Here is a 13,131-nt window from a genome sequence, read left to right on the forward strand (position 1 = left end):
ATGTGTTATTTGCTTATTTGTATGTTATTTAACAGAGCGACATTGAAGGGATTAACTGCATATTTGGAAATACTTTAATAAACTATGTTATTTATATTACAGTAACTGAGTCTTTTTTTAAACAGCTTTCATAATGTTGCCATACAGTTCTACACCATTGAGCATTATCTACGTATGTAAACTATTGATACATCTGATACAGTTTATGCGGGAATGTCTGACAACACTCCTGGTTGTTGGAAGTGGTTTGCGGAAATGTCCATTTAAATTCAATTCAAAGTGTTGAAATATGTTTAAAATACAGTGGAATCTCGGCTTTCAAAATGAATATGATACTGGACAGGACAAACTGACTAGTTTGTAAGTGCAATATTGTCTGAAAACCGAGGCAAAACATAAGCCCGCAAGGTTTGTAATAAGATTTAGAAACAGGTTAAAAAAAGTTGTCCACGACATCCAGTTCAACATTTTTAATATAAAGCCATAATAACGGAACATATTTCTGTACTGTACATTCATAAATACAAACATATATAAACATTTTCTTGTTGGTGATATTTTGTCACTGTACAATGGCAACCGTTCTGTGTTATTTGTCTCTGAAAAGAGAGGAGAAGAATCCTTTTCCTGCTTCGCCTTTCAATTTTAAAGACTTGCTTCTTTGGAGTCCTCCTGTGCTCATTTGCTCCCGCTGCATTTGTTTTATTCGGTCCTCCTCCTTTTGCAGCACCTGCTGATTGATCACTAAGCGCATGTCCTCCTGGCACACAAATTGTACAGATAGTGGGGAAAAATATGGTCACTTCATTAGGTACACAGTCTAATGAGACACAGCAGTGGAGGAGAGGTATTCAATTTGTGCATTTACTGTCACGGCTTAAAGTTTATGGAGTGATACAAGTATTGGTTTTCACAAAGTTTGCTGCTTCTGTGTTTTAGATCCTTTTTTCAGATGTTATTACAGTGAAGAAAATAAGTATTTGAACACCCTGCTATTTTGCTATTTCTCCCACTTAGAAATCATGGAGGGGTCTGAAATTTTCATCGTAGGTGCATGTCCACTGTGAGAGAGATAAACTAAAAAGAAAAATCCAGAAATCACAATGCATGATTTTTTAACAATTTATTTGTGTGATACAGCTGCAAATAAGTATTTGAACACCTGTGTATCATCTAGAATTCTGACCCTGAAAGACCTGTTAGTCTGCCCATTAGAAGTCCACCTGCACTCCATGTATCATCCTGAATCAGATGCACCTGTTTGAGGTCGTTAGCTGCATAAAGACACCTGTCCACCCCATACAATCAGTAAGACTTTAACTTGTAACATGGCGAAGACCAAAGAGCTGTCCAAAGACACCAGAGACAAAATTGTACACCTCCACAAGGCTGGAAAGGGCTACGGAGCAATTACCAAGCAGCTTGGTGAAAAAAGGTCCACTGTTGGAGCTATCATTAGAAAATGGAAGAAGCTAAACATGACGGTCAATCTCAATCGGAGTGGAGCCCCATGCAAGATATCACCTCGTGGGGTCTCAATGATTCTAAGAAAGGTGAGGAATCAGCCCAGAACTACACGACAGGACTTGGTCAATGACCTGAAAAGAGCTGGGACCACCGTTTCCAAGGTTACTGTAGGTAATACACTAAGACGTCATGATGTGAAATCATGCATGGCACGAAAGGTTCCCCTGCTTAAACCAGCACATGTCAAGGCCCGTCTTAAGTTTGCATATGACCATTTGGATGATACAGAGGAGTCATGGGAGAAAGTTTTATGGTCAGATGAGACCAAAATAGAACTTTTTGGTCATAATTCCAATAAGCGTGTTTGGAGGAAGAAGAATGAAGAGTACAATCCGAAGAACACCATCCCTACTGTGAAGCATGGGGGTGGTAGCATCATGCTTTGGGGGTGTTTTTCTGCACATGGGACAGGACCAGTGCACTGCATTAAAGAGAGGATGACTGGGGCCGTGTATTGTGAGATTTTGGGGAACAACCTCCTTCCCTCTGTCAGAGCATTGAAGATGGGTCGTGGCTGGGTCTTCCAACACGACAACGACCCGAAGCACACAGCCAGGAAAACCAAGGAGTGGCTCCGTAAGAAGCATATCAAGGTTCTAGCATGGCCCAGCCAGTCTCCAGACCTGAACCCAATCGAAAATCTTTGGAGGGAGCTCAAACTCCGTGTTTCTCAGCGACAGCCCAGAAACCTGACTGATCTAGAGAAGATCTGTGTGGAGGAGTGGGCCAAGATCCCTCCTGCAGTGTGTGCAAACCTGGTGAAAAACTACAGGAAACGTTTGACCTCTGTAATAGCAAACAAAGGCTACTGTACCAAATATTAACATTCATTTTCTCAGGTGTTCAAATACTTATTAGCAGCTGTATCACACAAATAAATTGTTAAAAAATCATGCATTGTGATTTCTGGATTTTTCTTTTTAGTTTATCTCTCTCACAGTGGACATGCACCTACGATGAAAATTTCAGACCCCTCCATGATTTCTAAGTGGGAGAAATAGCAAAATAGCAGGGTGTTCAAATACTTATTTTCTTCACTGTATGTTCCCCAAGCCACTTTTGCCTATGGAAAAGGCATTGTTCTTCACCAAACGGTTCTTGGATGGTTGGGAGAACTTGCTTTTCCCCTGCTTAGCCCTTTTTGTGCTAAACAATGATGATGGCAGGTAACCATGGTTAACAGAGGAAAAACAAACATTTCAAACACCAATGAGGATGAGAGTCATTTTAAGCCTTTGTACTTGTCAAGACTTTCTTCTATTGTTAACCAGAGAATCACTAACATTTGTGGCAGGGCTGAAATGCAGTGGAAATGTTTGTTTTGGGATTAAGTTCCTATTCATGACAGGGAATTATCATCGTAACATTCTGGCATATATGAAAATTGCTATCATAAAAAATTAGGCAGCAGTCTCAGTGAAATTCAATATTTAATTTATATATTAATATATTAAACAATTTGGATCACAGAGAGTAATGCATGACAACATCCATGGGATGCCTGGTAGGATGCATTGTGGCTGTTGCTCCCTTTCTATATGTTTGTGAAAACAGAAGTTCTAATACAGCTCTTGTAATGTGAGTAAATGAGTTTATTTCAGAGTACCTGCCAAGCATCCAGCTCTTGAGACAGCGCCACCTTATGTTGGATGGTGTTGAGAAGCTGATGGTTCAGTAAGTCTTTCTCCTGTCTCACTGTGGTCAGCTCATTCTCTAAGGAACTGTGAATTCATGTGATGATTAATTTAATTCACTGTGATTCTTAAGGAAAAACGTGGCAAAGCATCACCTGTAACTCGGCTGTCCCGGATTGCTGTGAAACGGCTCCATTTCCTTCCTCAGTAAGTCCAGCTCTTCTTGTTGCCGTTTCAACTGACAAATGTGAAGATAAAAGTCATGGAACATTTGAGTCGTCTGTGACACACATCGAAGTAGAGCTGCTGATGACAATCTTATCTGAACCAGTCGACGTTTCCCTGCATAAACTTGACAAAGAGCCAGTACTGTACTACATTTGCAATGATGTGCATACTGCAAAAATATTGGGCTGAAACTGAAACCTCAAACCTGGAATTTGTTGCTTGATAGATAAATATTATGAATAAAAATTAATTTAAAATTCATACCTCAAACCTCTAAAACGATACACAAATAATTGGAATTGGAATTGGAACTTGTTGTTTGTCGACAGGCCATTGGTAGTGTAGTGCCTGGCGCTTTAACACAACACAGGATAGGTTGTATTGAGGGTGGATGGGTGGAGTTAAGATGCACAAGCGGACCTGTGTGTACAAATTGTGTCGTGTTTGTATTCATAAGGCGGTTGTAATGTACACAGTTCCAACAGACCTCTTCTTTCAGGGCTGTTATCTCATCATCTCTTGCTTGCAGCACCACAGAGTGTGCCAGGAGTGCATCTTTGGCCTGGTTAGAGGGAAGTTGCGGTTACAGTAGAGTATGACTTCATATTACATGAGCTGCAACAAATATTATTAGAAGTGAATTTATTTATGGGTTAGCTTAAAATCAGCAAGAGCAGGGTCATTAGTGGTTAGTACACACAAGCACATTCATTAGTTGTGTCCAGCAGTTGGCACTCTGTGTATGTGTGGATAGTTTGTACCTGGGATTGCTGTATTTCACTAAGCAGTGACAAAGGTTGTGTGTGTGTAATGTCCAGGATGCTATCTTCTCCCAGGCTTAGGGCATTTTGCTGCAGAGAGCGATTCATGGTACGCAACTCAAACACCACCCCTTGCTCCTGCTCTATCTACACAAACACACACACACAAAGTGACACAGAGACACTCAAAGATCTATCACTGCAATCACTGGCTTGGTGTGTTAGTGGATTGTTGTTAGTAAGCAGTTGAGAGACCACCCATGGCCACCCAGACGCTAACCTCCGCCTCTTTCTCCTTCAGCTGGACCTGCAGATCTGACACTCTGTCCCTCAGGACATCTCGCTCAGAGCGCAGCCTGTCGCTGTCCTCTTGGGAGGCCTTCAGCTGGGCTTCCATGTGTGTCAGACGCTCCTTCAAAATGCGGTTCTGTATGGAAAGACGAGGTCAAGATTGAAAACAACTGACTGAGAGGTAATCAATATGGCAACTGGACTGCCATTGGCACAAATACTATTACAATAGGAGGTTATGGTCATAGTTTGGTTGCAAGGGCAGAAAATTATTTCCATGAAATTTATGGAAACTTTATTTCAGAGAAGTAGCTGCAGTTTGTGAAATGTTCAAACGTAGGAACTTTCCATTGTAATGATGGAAAATGTGTTGTTATTATTACTTTCTGGTTTATTTATAAATACTACTTGAGTAATGTATCAATGTGATCACAAAACATTACCACAGTTAACTCCATTCAGTTTGCATGAATATGGTTTTAAACTCCTATAAACTAGCTGTAGCATTGCAAAGTTTGACTTTATTCCGGTAAATTACCATAAATGCCCATTGATTCCCATGAATTCCCATTGAAAGTTCACTTTTCACATATTAACAGCCTTATTTGGAAACAGTGCTGTATATACAAAATAATACCAGTAAAGGGGACATAGTATACTAATTTTCAGGCATTTGTATTGAGTTCTGGACTCCTATACAACAGCTACACACGACAACCTGCACGGAAAGCTTTCTAGATCCTCCAGACTCTGCACCTCTTCCTGCAGTGTTTACCTGGGTTTCCTGCCTCCCGCCCAAATGGTCTGTGTAATTTACTCCACGCCGGCCCTGATTGGTCACACTCCCTTTGCTCGCTGTATGAACACTGTGTGTGCGATGCTGTATGCACACAGAGATTGTCCCTGGGCATGCCCATATAAGGATGTCCATGTTGTGTTGACGTCAGTAGAACTCAGTGTTAAAACAGAGTAAGAGGAACGGCATAATAAGCCCCATTTAAAATGAGTTGAGTGATAGGAACCAGGCATTTCAGCAACCATTTCAGTATAACGTCTCAAGGGACAATACTATAGAAATGAAACCTGGTTATACTTTAGAGTAGTCAGTGTACAGCTTGTATAGCGGTAAAGCTTCACTCGCCACTGAAAATGAGTCTCGTGGGCATGACATTCACCAGAGCTGCACAGATTGTTACTGGAATCCTCTTCCATTCCTCTATGATCACATCACTGGTGGAGATTGTGAATGTTACACACCTTTAGCTCCCTCAGCAAGGTACTTGTCATGTTAGAGGTGTTTGGCCTCCTTATAATGTTGGAAAATTTCCACCTGGGGATGGGATCATGCTCTGTTTCGCAATTTCACAGCATTTGTTGGAATTAGGCTGCAAGTGGTTAGCGCGCAGGCCTCACAGCAAGGGGACCCGGGTTCAATTCCACCCTCGGCCACCTCTGTGTGGAGTTTGCATGTTCTCCCCGTGCATGCATGGGTTTTCTCCGGGTACTTCGGTTTCCTCCCATATTCCAAAAACATGCTAGGTTAATTGGTGACTCCAAATTGTCCATAGGTATGAATGTGAGTGTGAATGGTTGTTTGTCTATATGTGCCCTGTGATTGGCTGGCGACCAGTCCAGGGTGTCCCCCGCCTCTTGCCCGAAGACAGCAGGGATAGGCTCCAGCACCCACCGCGACCCTCGTGAGGATAAGCGGTAGAAAATGAATGAATGTTGGAATTAATGTTTCTATCAAATGAAACACAGTTCCTGATTGCTGGCAGCACGCATGCAGCCCAGACTATGACGCAAGACATTATCTTGCTACTCATGTTTAGTGGCAGCTATTTAGATAATAATGGCTGTGTGTTGACATTTTCATTGTATAGTAACTCTTTAATGTTGTACATAGACTACGTATACAAGTTTACTTTCTGTTATGTTGTCCCTTCAGAAGATGTCAAAGTACCTCTGCTTGTGTGTTTTCTAATTGTGTGGAGCTGATATTCCGGCTGAAAGAGAACTCGTCCATCTCGTCTCTCAGGGTACGAATCTCAGTCCTCAAGTTATGTTCCAGCGTCACAGCCTATAGATGAGTGGGAGAGGGAAAAGTTGAAAGAATCTTCAAAAGAAATAGAGACTCCCCGAACCTGTTTGCCTGCATTGCTTCTGCTTCTGAACGTCCCGGTGCTATGTTTAGCAGTGTGACTGCATCGTCGAAACATTCTCACCGAGACTCAAGGATCGAAAACCTGCCAGATGGGTGATTATGTAAACCAACCTCTGATAGTTGCTCCACCAGGCGCTGGTTGTGATTGGCTAACTGGGTCAGCTGTTCGCTCTCATCTCTTCTCCGATCTCGACCGAGACACTGATGACGCTCGAGCTCGGCCCGTAAGGCGGTCAAATCTCCGTTCAGTTCGGCCTCCTTCTGTCCGGATGCTAGTTCGTTCATCTCCATCCTTCTTTGCAGAACATGCTTCTGCTGCTGTAACGTCTGAAACATGGACCATAGCATTATTGTAATATCTAAAAATATTTTTAAGCAATATAATAAATAACAAAGCAAAATTGAATCAAATTAAAATCATGCATTCATGTATTTGCCACTATAGTAAATATATTATTTTGTGCAAAAATAAGTTTTTACATTCAATTAATAATTGTACATTTTAAAGTTATTTGGAATTAATGATGAAAGGTGAAAATTTTACCATTTAAATGTTTTTATACTTGCCCATTAATAAAATTTAGTTAAAAGTCTAAACAAAAAAAAATAAATTGTGATTTGTTGTTTCAGTGAGAAATCTTGTTAGTGATACTTAAATACCAAAGACATTAACATAACTTATTAAATTAAATGATGCATTTAATGACTTTCTTATATTGACTTTTAGTGAGTAGTTACTTTTATATGTGATACTACTTTAGGCTTGGTGATTATGCAACGTGTCAATGAGTTGTTTTTAAGAGGGAGGATGGAAATTATAATTGCCTTCTAATGATTTGAACTCGTTGTGTACTAATAATGTACACTTAACGGCTGCGTAAGGTACGTATACACAATTTCAAGAGATTCTATGCAAGAGCTGTATTAACATTTCCAACAAAGAACTGTATAACTATACAGTACAGTAAAATAGACATAAATCTTACCTCCACCTCCCTCTCTTTCTCCGTCAGAGCGGCGGCCAGTTCCTCATTCTTCTCCAGCAGTGCCTGTCCCAGCTCTGCTGCCAGAATCAGGTCTGTCTCTATGTCTCCTCCAGTGTCGATGCCACCTTTAGCCAACTTGGATGTGGGGAGTGCGAAGGAGAGAGAGATGGAAGAGGATGACGAGAGAGGGAAAAAGGGATCCTCCAAACTGGGGGAAGGAAGACTGTTCTTGGGGGTGAACATGGTCAGTCAGGAGTCAGGAGTCAGTCGCAGGACATCGTCACAGGTCCAAGGAATAACTCTCATTTATTTCCTGAAAGGCTTTGAATGGTGTGTAATCCAATTAATCCATGTCCTTCCCTGTGGTGCTGATGCTGGTATCATTCAATCCTTCCTGTGTGGGCAAGCACACACACACACAGCAGATAATGAACCAACTGTAAATACAGGACAGACAAGATTATGAGGGTATCCCATTAGCTGTTTTCTCGTAATCTAATCTCCTCCTTTGTCTGACTGCTTTTGGTGCTTTTGTTGTGTTCTGACCGAAATTCCAGCTTCACTATTACCAATGTTTTGTCTCCGCCCCCGCACCCCTGAATTCCACGTTTATTGTCCTCCAAACACGTCACAAAAAGTCAACAAAAATTCCCTCAGTATCTGTATTGTTCCATTAAGGATAACAAAATACAGTAAGGTGTTTCTGACTACTGTTTATGAATTAAACAGATAATCATCGGACATAACATTAGGTGCACTTCGACAATTTGTGGCCTATGTTGTGGCTGATGATTAGAAATGATTTAGAAAAGATTTAGAAATACAGTAGTTGTCTTATGAAGTTAACACACACCTACAATTTCTGCCATTATATTTGGTGATGGTCGCCGTTTATGTTATTCCAGAATATGTGCTTAACAAAGTTACCCTAAAGTACATCACATGTTGACACGTGTTACGCTTGGTTACACAAGTTTGTGTGTCTTAAAAGAGTAAGAAGAAGCAGAGCTTATTTAATAATCTTCTTAACATCTCAGCTGTTACTGATAGTTTGTTCTGTTCTTGTGTTGCCCCCTTTTCTTATGGCAGGCGGGGGGATAATAAAGAATGTGTAATAGTGAAGCTCATGTACTCTATCGATAGTGTATTCAGCGATAAATAAGTAAATGAGTAACAATAATAATAAAAAGAGTAAAGATAAGTACAGAATTACAATCCATAGGTCTATATTACAGGACTCAAAGGAATATTGTCGTGAATAGTTGGATACATTATAACTAATAATGAATTCAACATGAATGGTATATTGTCTTCTGAATATTGCTACAATATTGTCATGTTAAAGTAAATTTTAAATATTCTGAAATTGTGATAGATATGAGCAAATTAGCAATAAAACAGAGAGTCAGTCTTACCTGAAAGTCCAACTCACGCTAAAGTGTAATAGTCTTCCTGTTTGGTGAGTGTGTGTGTGTGTGTGTTTGCGCAGGAGAGGTTGAGCTGGTTCCCTTGGCAGTGGAACCATACAGAATGTAAATACACATGGAAGCTCCACCTCTTGGACTACAGAGAGGGAAGGAAAAAAGGGAGATAAAAGTGTGAGTGGCAAGAGGACACCTAGTGGCTGAAAAGGGAAATTATAAAAAAAAAACAGGGATGGCCTCAGAGGACTGAATGCTCAATCTAGTGTGAGCACAGTGGGCCAGATTGGGATGGGGGGAAAAAAGGGGGGCGGGTTGAGGTCGGAACACAAGCATAAGGTTGTCAAATTTGCACCCCCTCCTCCTCATCCCTCCATCCTGTTTACCCACTTTCAAAGGACTTCTGTGTAAGCACGGAGAAGAGGGAGTGAGGGGGATCTACAAATAGTGTGCACCGTCACAACACCTCTACAAAAGGAGTTTGTAGAGTTCTGAAGTAGAAGAGCATCGTGAATCAGTGGGTGCAAACATGCCTTTTTGCAAAAAAATTATGTTTGTCTTACTTGGCCTTTTGTTCTTTCCGACCTCTGATGCTGGAAGACAGATGACTAAACTCTCTACCCGGAAACTCTGTGCAGACTCGGATTGCAGCTGTAAGTACCTATACATGAAAGTACTGACAGACATTTTTCACTATTTCACTATTTTACCATATTGCTGTACAGATGCCATCCTGATAGCTCGTGCTACACAAGACTACAACCCAGAAGACTGCAGGTTCATCTCCATCAGACAGGGGCAGCTTGTTTATGTCTATGCCATGCTGCAGGACACAGGCAACCTCTTCTGGGCTGGAAGTGTGAGTAAAACTAATTGAATACTGTACAACCAGGAGTGTCCAAAGTTGGCCATTTTGCGACCCACTGCTCATTGTTTGTTGGCTGGCGGTGTATTATTATTACTATTATTATTATTATTATTATTGTTATTAGGACTAGTGCCACCTATAATACAAAGCTGACTATATATCTTTAAATATATTTTAATGATGGCTGCATAGCGGACGAGTGGTTAGCACGCAGGCCTCACAGCTACGAGACCCGATTTCGAGTTTGATTCCACCCTTGGCATGTTCTGCATGTTCTCCCCGTGCATGCGTGGGTTTTCTCCAGGTTAATTGACGACTCCAAATTGTCCATAGGTATGAATGTGAGTGTGAATGGTTGTTTGTCTATATGTTCCCTGTGATTGGCTGGCGACCAGTCCAGGGTGTACCCCGCCTCTCGCCTGAAGACAGCTGGGATAGGCCCCAGCATCCACGTGACCCTCGTGAGGATAAGCGGTAGAAAATGAATGAATGAATCCATTTTTAAATGAGTGTAGAAGTATGTTGAAAAAGAGACTGCAGTTCCGACAATAGATTTTTAAGCTTCATACAATTTAAGACTGTCATTCGAGAACAAAAAATGTCCAAACATTATAGAATTGTCCAAAATGACTGAAAAAACAACTGCTTTTGATTCAGTACAATAAATCATCCTAATCAAGCCTCTGATTCATTAAACAATTGATTAAGGTAGTCCCAATCATTTTTAATTATGGGTGTAGGTACTGGACCCTCAGCTATGGAAGTTAATGCTCACAAGAAATGTCCTGACTGACACGTTCACAGGTCCAAGATGGAGAACAGGGAGCTCGTCTTGGTTACTTTCCCAGCACTGTGGTGGAGGAGGTGCATCCTCTCATGCCAGCTAACACAGAAGTGAAGACAACTGTGGGTGAACACGTACATACTGTATAGCACACAACTAAATTCACAGAAAAAAAGCTAATGCTAATTCTTTTAATGTATTATTTTGCTTACAGAAATGGGACTTCTACTGTAACTGAACTGGCATCCAAAAAGGAAGAGCTCAACTGTTATTTTACCATTACCAATAACATTACTATTTTATATTACACGATACTACAAGATCATACTGAGAGCTAATTCTTATTTCATCACCTTATACTGCATCTCTATGTGCAAACCTTAATCATAATAATACACATATTAACTATTATTATTGAAACGCATTTAACACAGTACACTGGTACCTCCGTTGTTGTTATTAATTTGGTCCAAAAAGTTTGACAAAAACTGGACCTTAGGAAAATCAAAACAGTTTTTCCCCAAAAGATTAATGTAAATCCAATCAATCCATTCCAAATACCCAAAAATATTTCCGACAATGAATTTTATACTCGCAACTTTCTTTGGCCCCATGGTGGGTTATTTAGCAGTTACACACAATAGAAAAGCACGGACTGTGAGTCGGCAACGTTTTGTTTAGACACTCAATTTCGCAGAACGATAAGGACAAACTGACTTGTTTATGGGCAATATTGTATATTATATAACGTACAAACTCTATGAAAGTTGTCATTCAAAAACCGGGCTGCACACAAAAATTGACTTGTATTAGATTCTTTTTGAATGCGCAGGTCTATGGTTTATGGTGACCACTGAGTGGACAGTATATGTTTGCAAAAATACCCATGCCACCCAATATCTGTATTGTGAAGGATATGAACCAACTCCGTAACATAGTATTACATAATTCTTCATCATAATCTAGTTTGCATGTATTTTTGACTCCTGTGTGTATTTTGGTATTGAAGAAGAAAGAAAATAAACACTATTGTGAGGTTATTATTGTACGGTAGCTTTGTAAAAATAGGACTTTGGTTGATGTAAACACACAAAATACAGTCGTTCATTTTATATTTCAACATTTATTCTATGTATTTTCTGTTAATATACACCAGGGGATATTTATCATTTGCTAAGGGGGTCATCATTGAGCACATTCTCACTCTGGCAACACACATACATAAATACAGGTTATATAAGAGTTACAGTCGTTCTTCTTCATCCAGCACCTGCTCACCCCTTCTCAGTGGAGCACACGCCTGGTCCCAAGTTAATGCACACATGACACCTACAGAGAACTCACACATACAAAAACATGGACTCCCACTGATCCAGGCTCTAAAATTATCATTCTTTTGGAGTTGATGCATTTTAGTTGAAGTCCAATTGAAAAATATGATCGCTTTTACATTCAAGGTGGTGTGAATATTTCAATATTGGCTGTGTTTTTCTGATACCCTAACCTATCAATCTATGTTTTGCAGTTACGTGACAATAGTAAATTAGATACTAGTTTATTAGAAGGCTCTTTGCAGAAATCTACCGTCATCATGGCTGCCCCACCTATACATGCACTCACCTGCTTACAAAACAGGTTAAATACAAACAGGATTTTAGTATTGTGAGGATTAGTATAATGAAGCTGCGTCAGACCTCCAGCTCGGTTCTACATTTTCTGTTTGGCTGATCCATCCTCACACGATATTGGAATGTTGCGCTCGGGGCCAGGTGAAGACCTGGGTGCGGTGATTGTCAGCACGCCGTCAAATGACAAGCTGGAGGTGATGTCAGCACATGACACTCCAGAGGGGAGCCTGTACTTCCTCAGGAACTCTCTGGACACAAATCCATGGTCATCCTGGAAAGACAAAAAATTTTTTTATGCATGTTGTTTTTTTTCAATACTTTTTAAAGGTGCTCACCTACCTGTCTATCTTCATGTTTGGCGTGGATTGTGATGAACTCATCACTGACATTGACACTCAGCTCATCCGGAGAGAAATGCTTCACATCCAGGTAAATCACATAGCGGTCCTTTTCCATGTGCATCTGTATAGAGAGTACACTTTTTAGAAACAATACTTCTGCTGCTATCAATGTCCCAAACATGAATTACCTCACTGTGTCCATTCTCAGGCCAGTTTAACCAGCGCATGAGAGTGGGACGCATCAAAGCGAAGGACCACGGGAAAGGCCAAATGAGAGGCCAATCTGTGAGAGATTCAACAAAAGACAAGTCGGGACGTCTGTACGGGAAGGCCCGGCGGTACCAGGGGTACTGGATGGGAATATCCATGATGAGTATCCGGAGGAGATGAAACAACGATGAGGTGTCTGAGGCCGACTCTTTGTCAGATTTGATCTCAGGTGGGCCTTCCTGCAGCACATTTATAGTGCTTTCCCCTCCCATCTCATCCTGAGTGTCC

General features: G+C 40.8%; 3 protein-coding genes across 7 annotated transcripts; 1 reads left to right on the forward strand and 2 right to left on the reverse strand.

Moving 5' to 3' along the window:
• Window positions 1-437: 437 nt before the first annotated feature.
• bicdl2 (BICD family like cargo adaptor 2) lies at window positions 438-9,130 on the reverse strand. 2 transcript variants are annotated; one of them, XM_058086284.2, is made up of 10 exons: window positions 9,007-9,130; window positions 7,592-7,985; window positions 6,717-6,932; window positions 6,405-6,521; window positions 4,431-4,577; window positions 4,151-4,297; window positions 3,877-3,951; window positions 3,317-3,399; window positions 3,134-3,248; window positions 438-760 (listed from the first exon to the last, which is right to left on the reverse strand). In XM_058086284.2, exons 2-10 carry the CDS (start codon window positions 7,832-7,834, stop codon window positions 590-592), a joined length of 1,314 nt encoding a protein of 437 aa, XP_057942267.2. In that variant the 5' UTR covers window positions 7,835-7,985; window positions 9,007-9,130; the 3' UTR covers window positions 438-589. The 2 variants fall into 2 exon arrangements, with proteins under 2 accessions (XP_057942267.2, XP_057942268.2); XM_058086285.2 differs by lacking the exon at window positions 4,151-4,297.
• A 149-nt stretch (window positions 9,131-9,279) lies between these two features.
• mia (MIA SH3 domain containing) lies at window positions 9,280-11,994 on the forward strand. 4 transcript variants are annotated; one of them, XM_078787476.1, is made up of 5 exons: window positions 9,280-9,529; window positions 9,603-9,665; window positions 9,738-9,871; window positions 10,685-10,786; window positions 10,879-11,994. In XM_078787476.1, exons 2-5 carry the CDS (start codon window positions 9,617-9,619, stop codon window positions 10,900-10,902), a joined length of 309 nt encoding a protein of 102 aa, XP_078643602.1. In that variant the 5' UTR covers window positions 9,280-9,529; window positions 9,603-9,616; the 3' UTR covers window positions 10,903-11,994. The 4 variants fall into 4 exon arrangements, with proteins under 4 accessions (XP_078643602.1, XP_078643603.1, XP_078643604.1 ...); XM_078787477.1 differs by having other exon boundaries at window positions 9,613-9,665; XM_078787478.1 differs by having other exon boundaries at window positions 9,617-9,665.
• Window positions 11,768-13,130, reverse strand: LOC131137890 (alpha-crystallin B chain-like). Its single transcript, XM_058086289.2, has 3 exons — window positions 12,822-13,130; window positions 12,632-12,754; window positions 11,768-12,563 (listed from the first exon to the last, which is right to left on the reverse strand). Exons 1-3 carry the CDS (start codon window positions 13,113-13,115, stop codon window positions 12,372-12,374), a joined length of 609 nt encoding a protein of 202 aa, XP_057942272.2. The 5' UTR covers window positions 13,116-13,130; the 3' UTR covers window positions 11,768-12,371.
• Window position 13,131: the final 1 nt, after the last annotated feature.

This window comes from Doryrhamphus excisus, linkage group LG21 (assembly GCF_037039965.1).
Source record: "Doryrhamphus excisus strain RoL-2023G ecotype Guam linkage group LG21, RoL_Dexc_Guam_v1.1, whole genome shotgun sequence".
NCBI lineage: Eukaryota > Metazoa > Chordata > Actinopteri > Syngnathiformes > Syngnathidae > Doryrhamphus > Doryrhamphus excisus.

Coding starts and splice junctions, on each gene's coding strand:
- LOC131137890 (XM_058086289.2), bottom strand. CDS start 13,115: ATGGGAGGGGAAAGCACTATAAATGTGCTGCAGGAAGGCCCACCTGAG. Junction 12,755..12,821: donor CTGAGAATGGACACAGTGAG/GTAATTCATGTT, acceptor CTCTCTATACAG/ATGCACATGGAAAAGGACCG. Junction 12,564..12,631: donor CCAAACATGAAGATAGACAG/GTAGGTGAGCAC, acceptor TTGTCTTTCCAG/GATGACCATGGATTTGTGTC.
- mia (XM_058086290.2), top strand. CDS start 9,542: ATGCCTTTTTGCAAAAAAATTATGTTTGTCTTACTTGGCCTTTTGTTC. Junction 9,666..9,737: donor TGCAGACTCGGATTGCAGCT/GTAAGTACCTAT, acceptor ATTGCTGTACAG/ATGCCATCCTGATAGCTCGT. Junction 9,872..10,684: donor ACCTCTTCTGGGCTGGAAGT/GTGAGTAAAACT, acceptor ACACGTTCACAG/GTCCAAGATGGAGAACAGGG.
- bicdl2 (XM_058086284.2), bottom strand. CDS start 7,834: ATGTTCACCCCCAAGAACAGTCTTCCTTCCCCCAGTTTGGAGGATCCC. Junction 3,952..4,150: donor GTGAAATACAGCAATCCCAG/GTACAAACTATC, acceptor CCCTCTAACCAG/GCCAAAGATGCACTCCTGGC. Junction 761..3,133: donor AAGAGCTGGATGCTTGGCAG/GTACTCTGAAAT, acceptor TTTGTGTGCCAG/GAGGACATGCGCTTAGTGAT.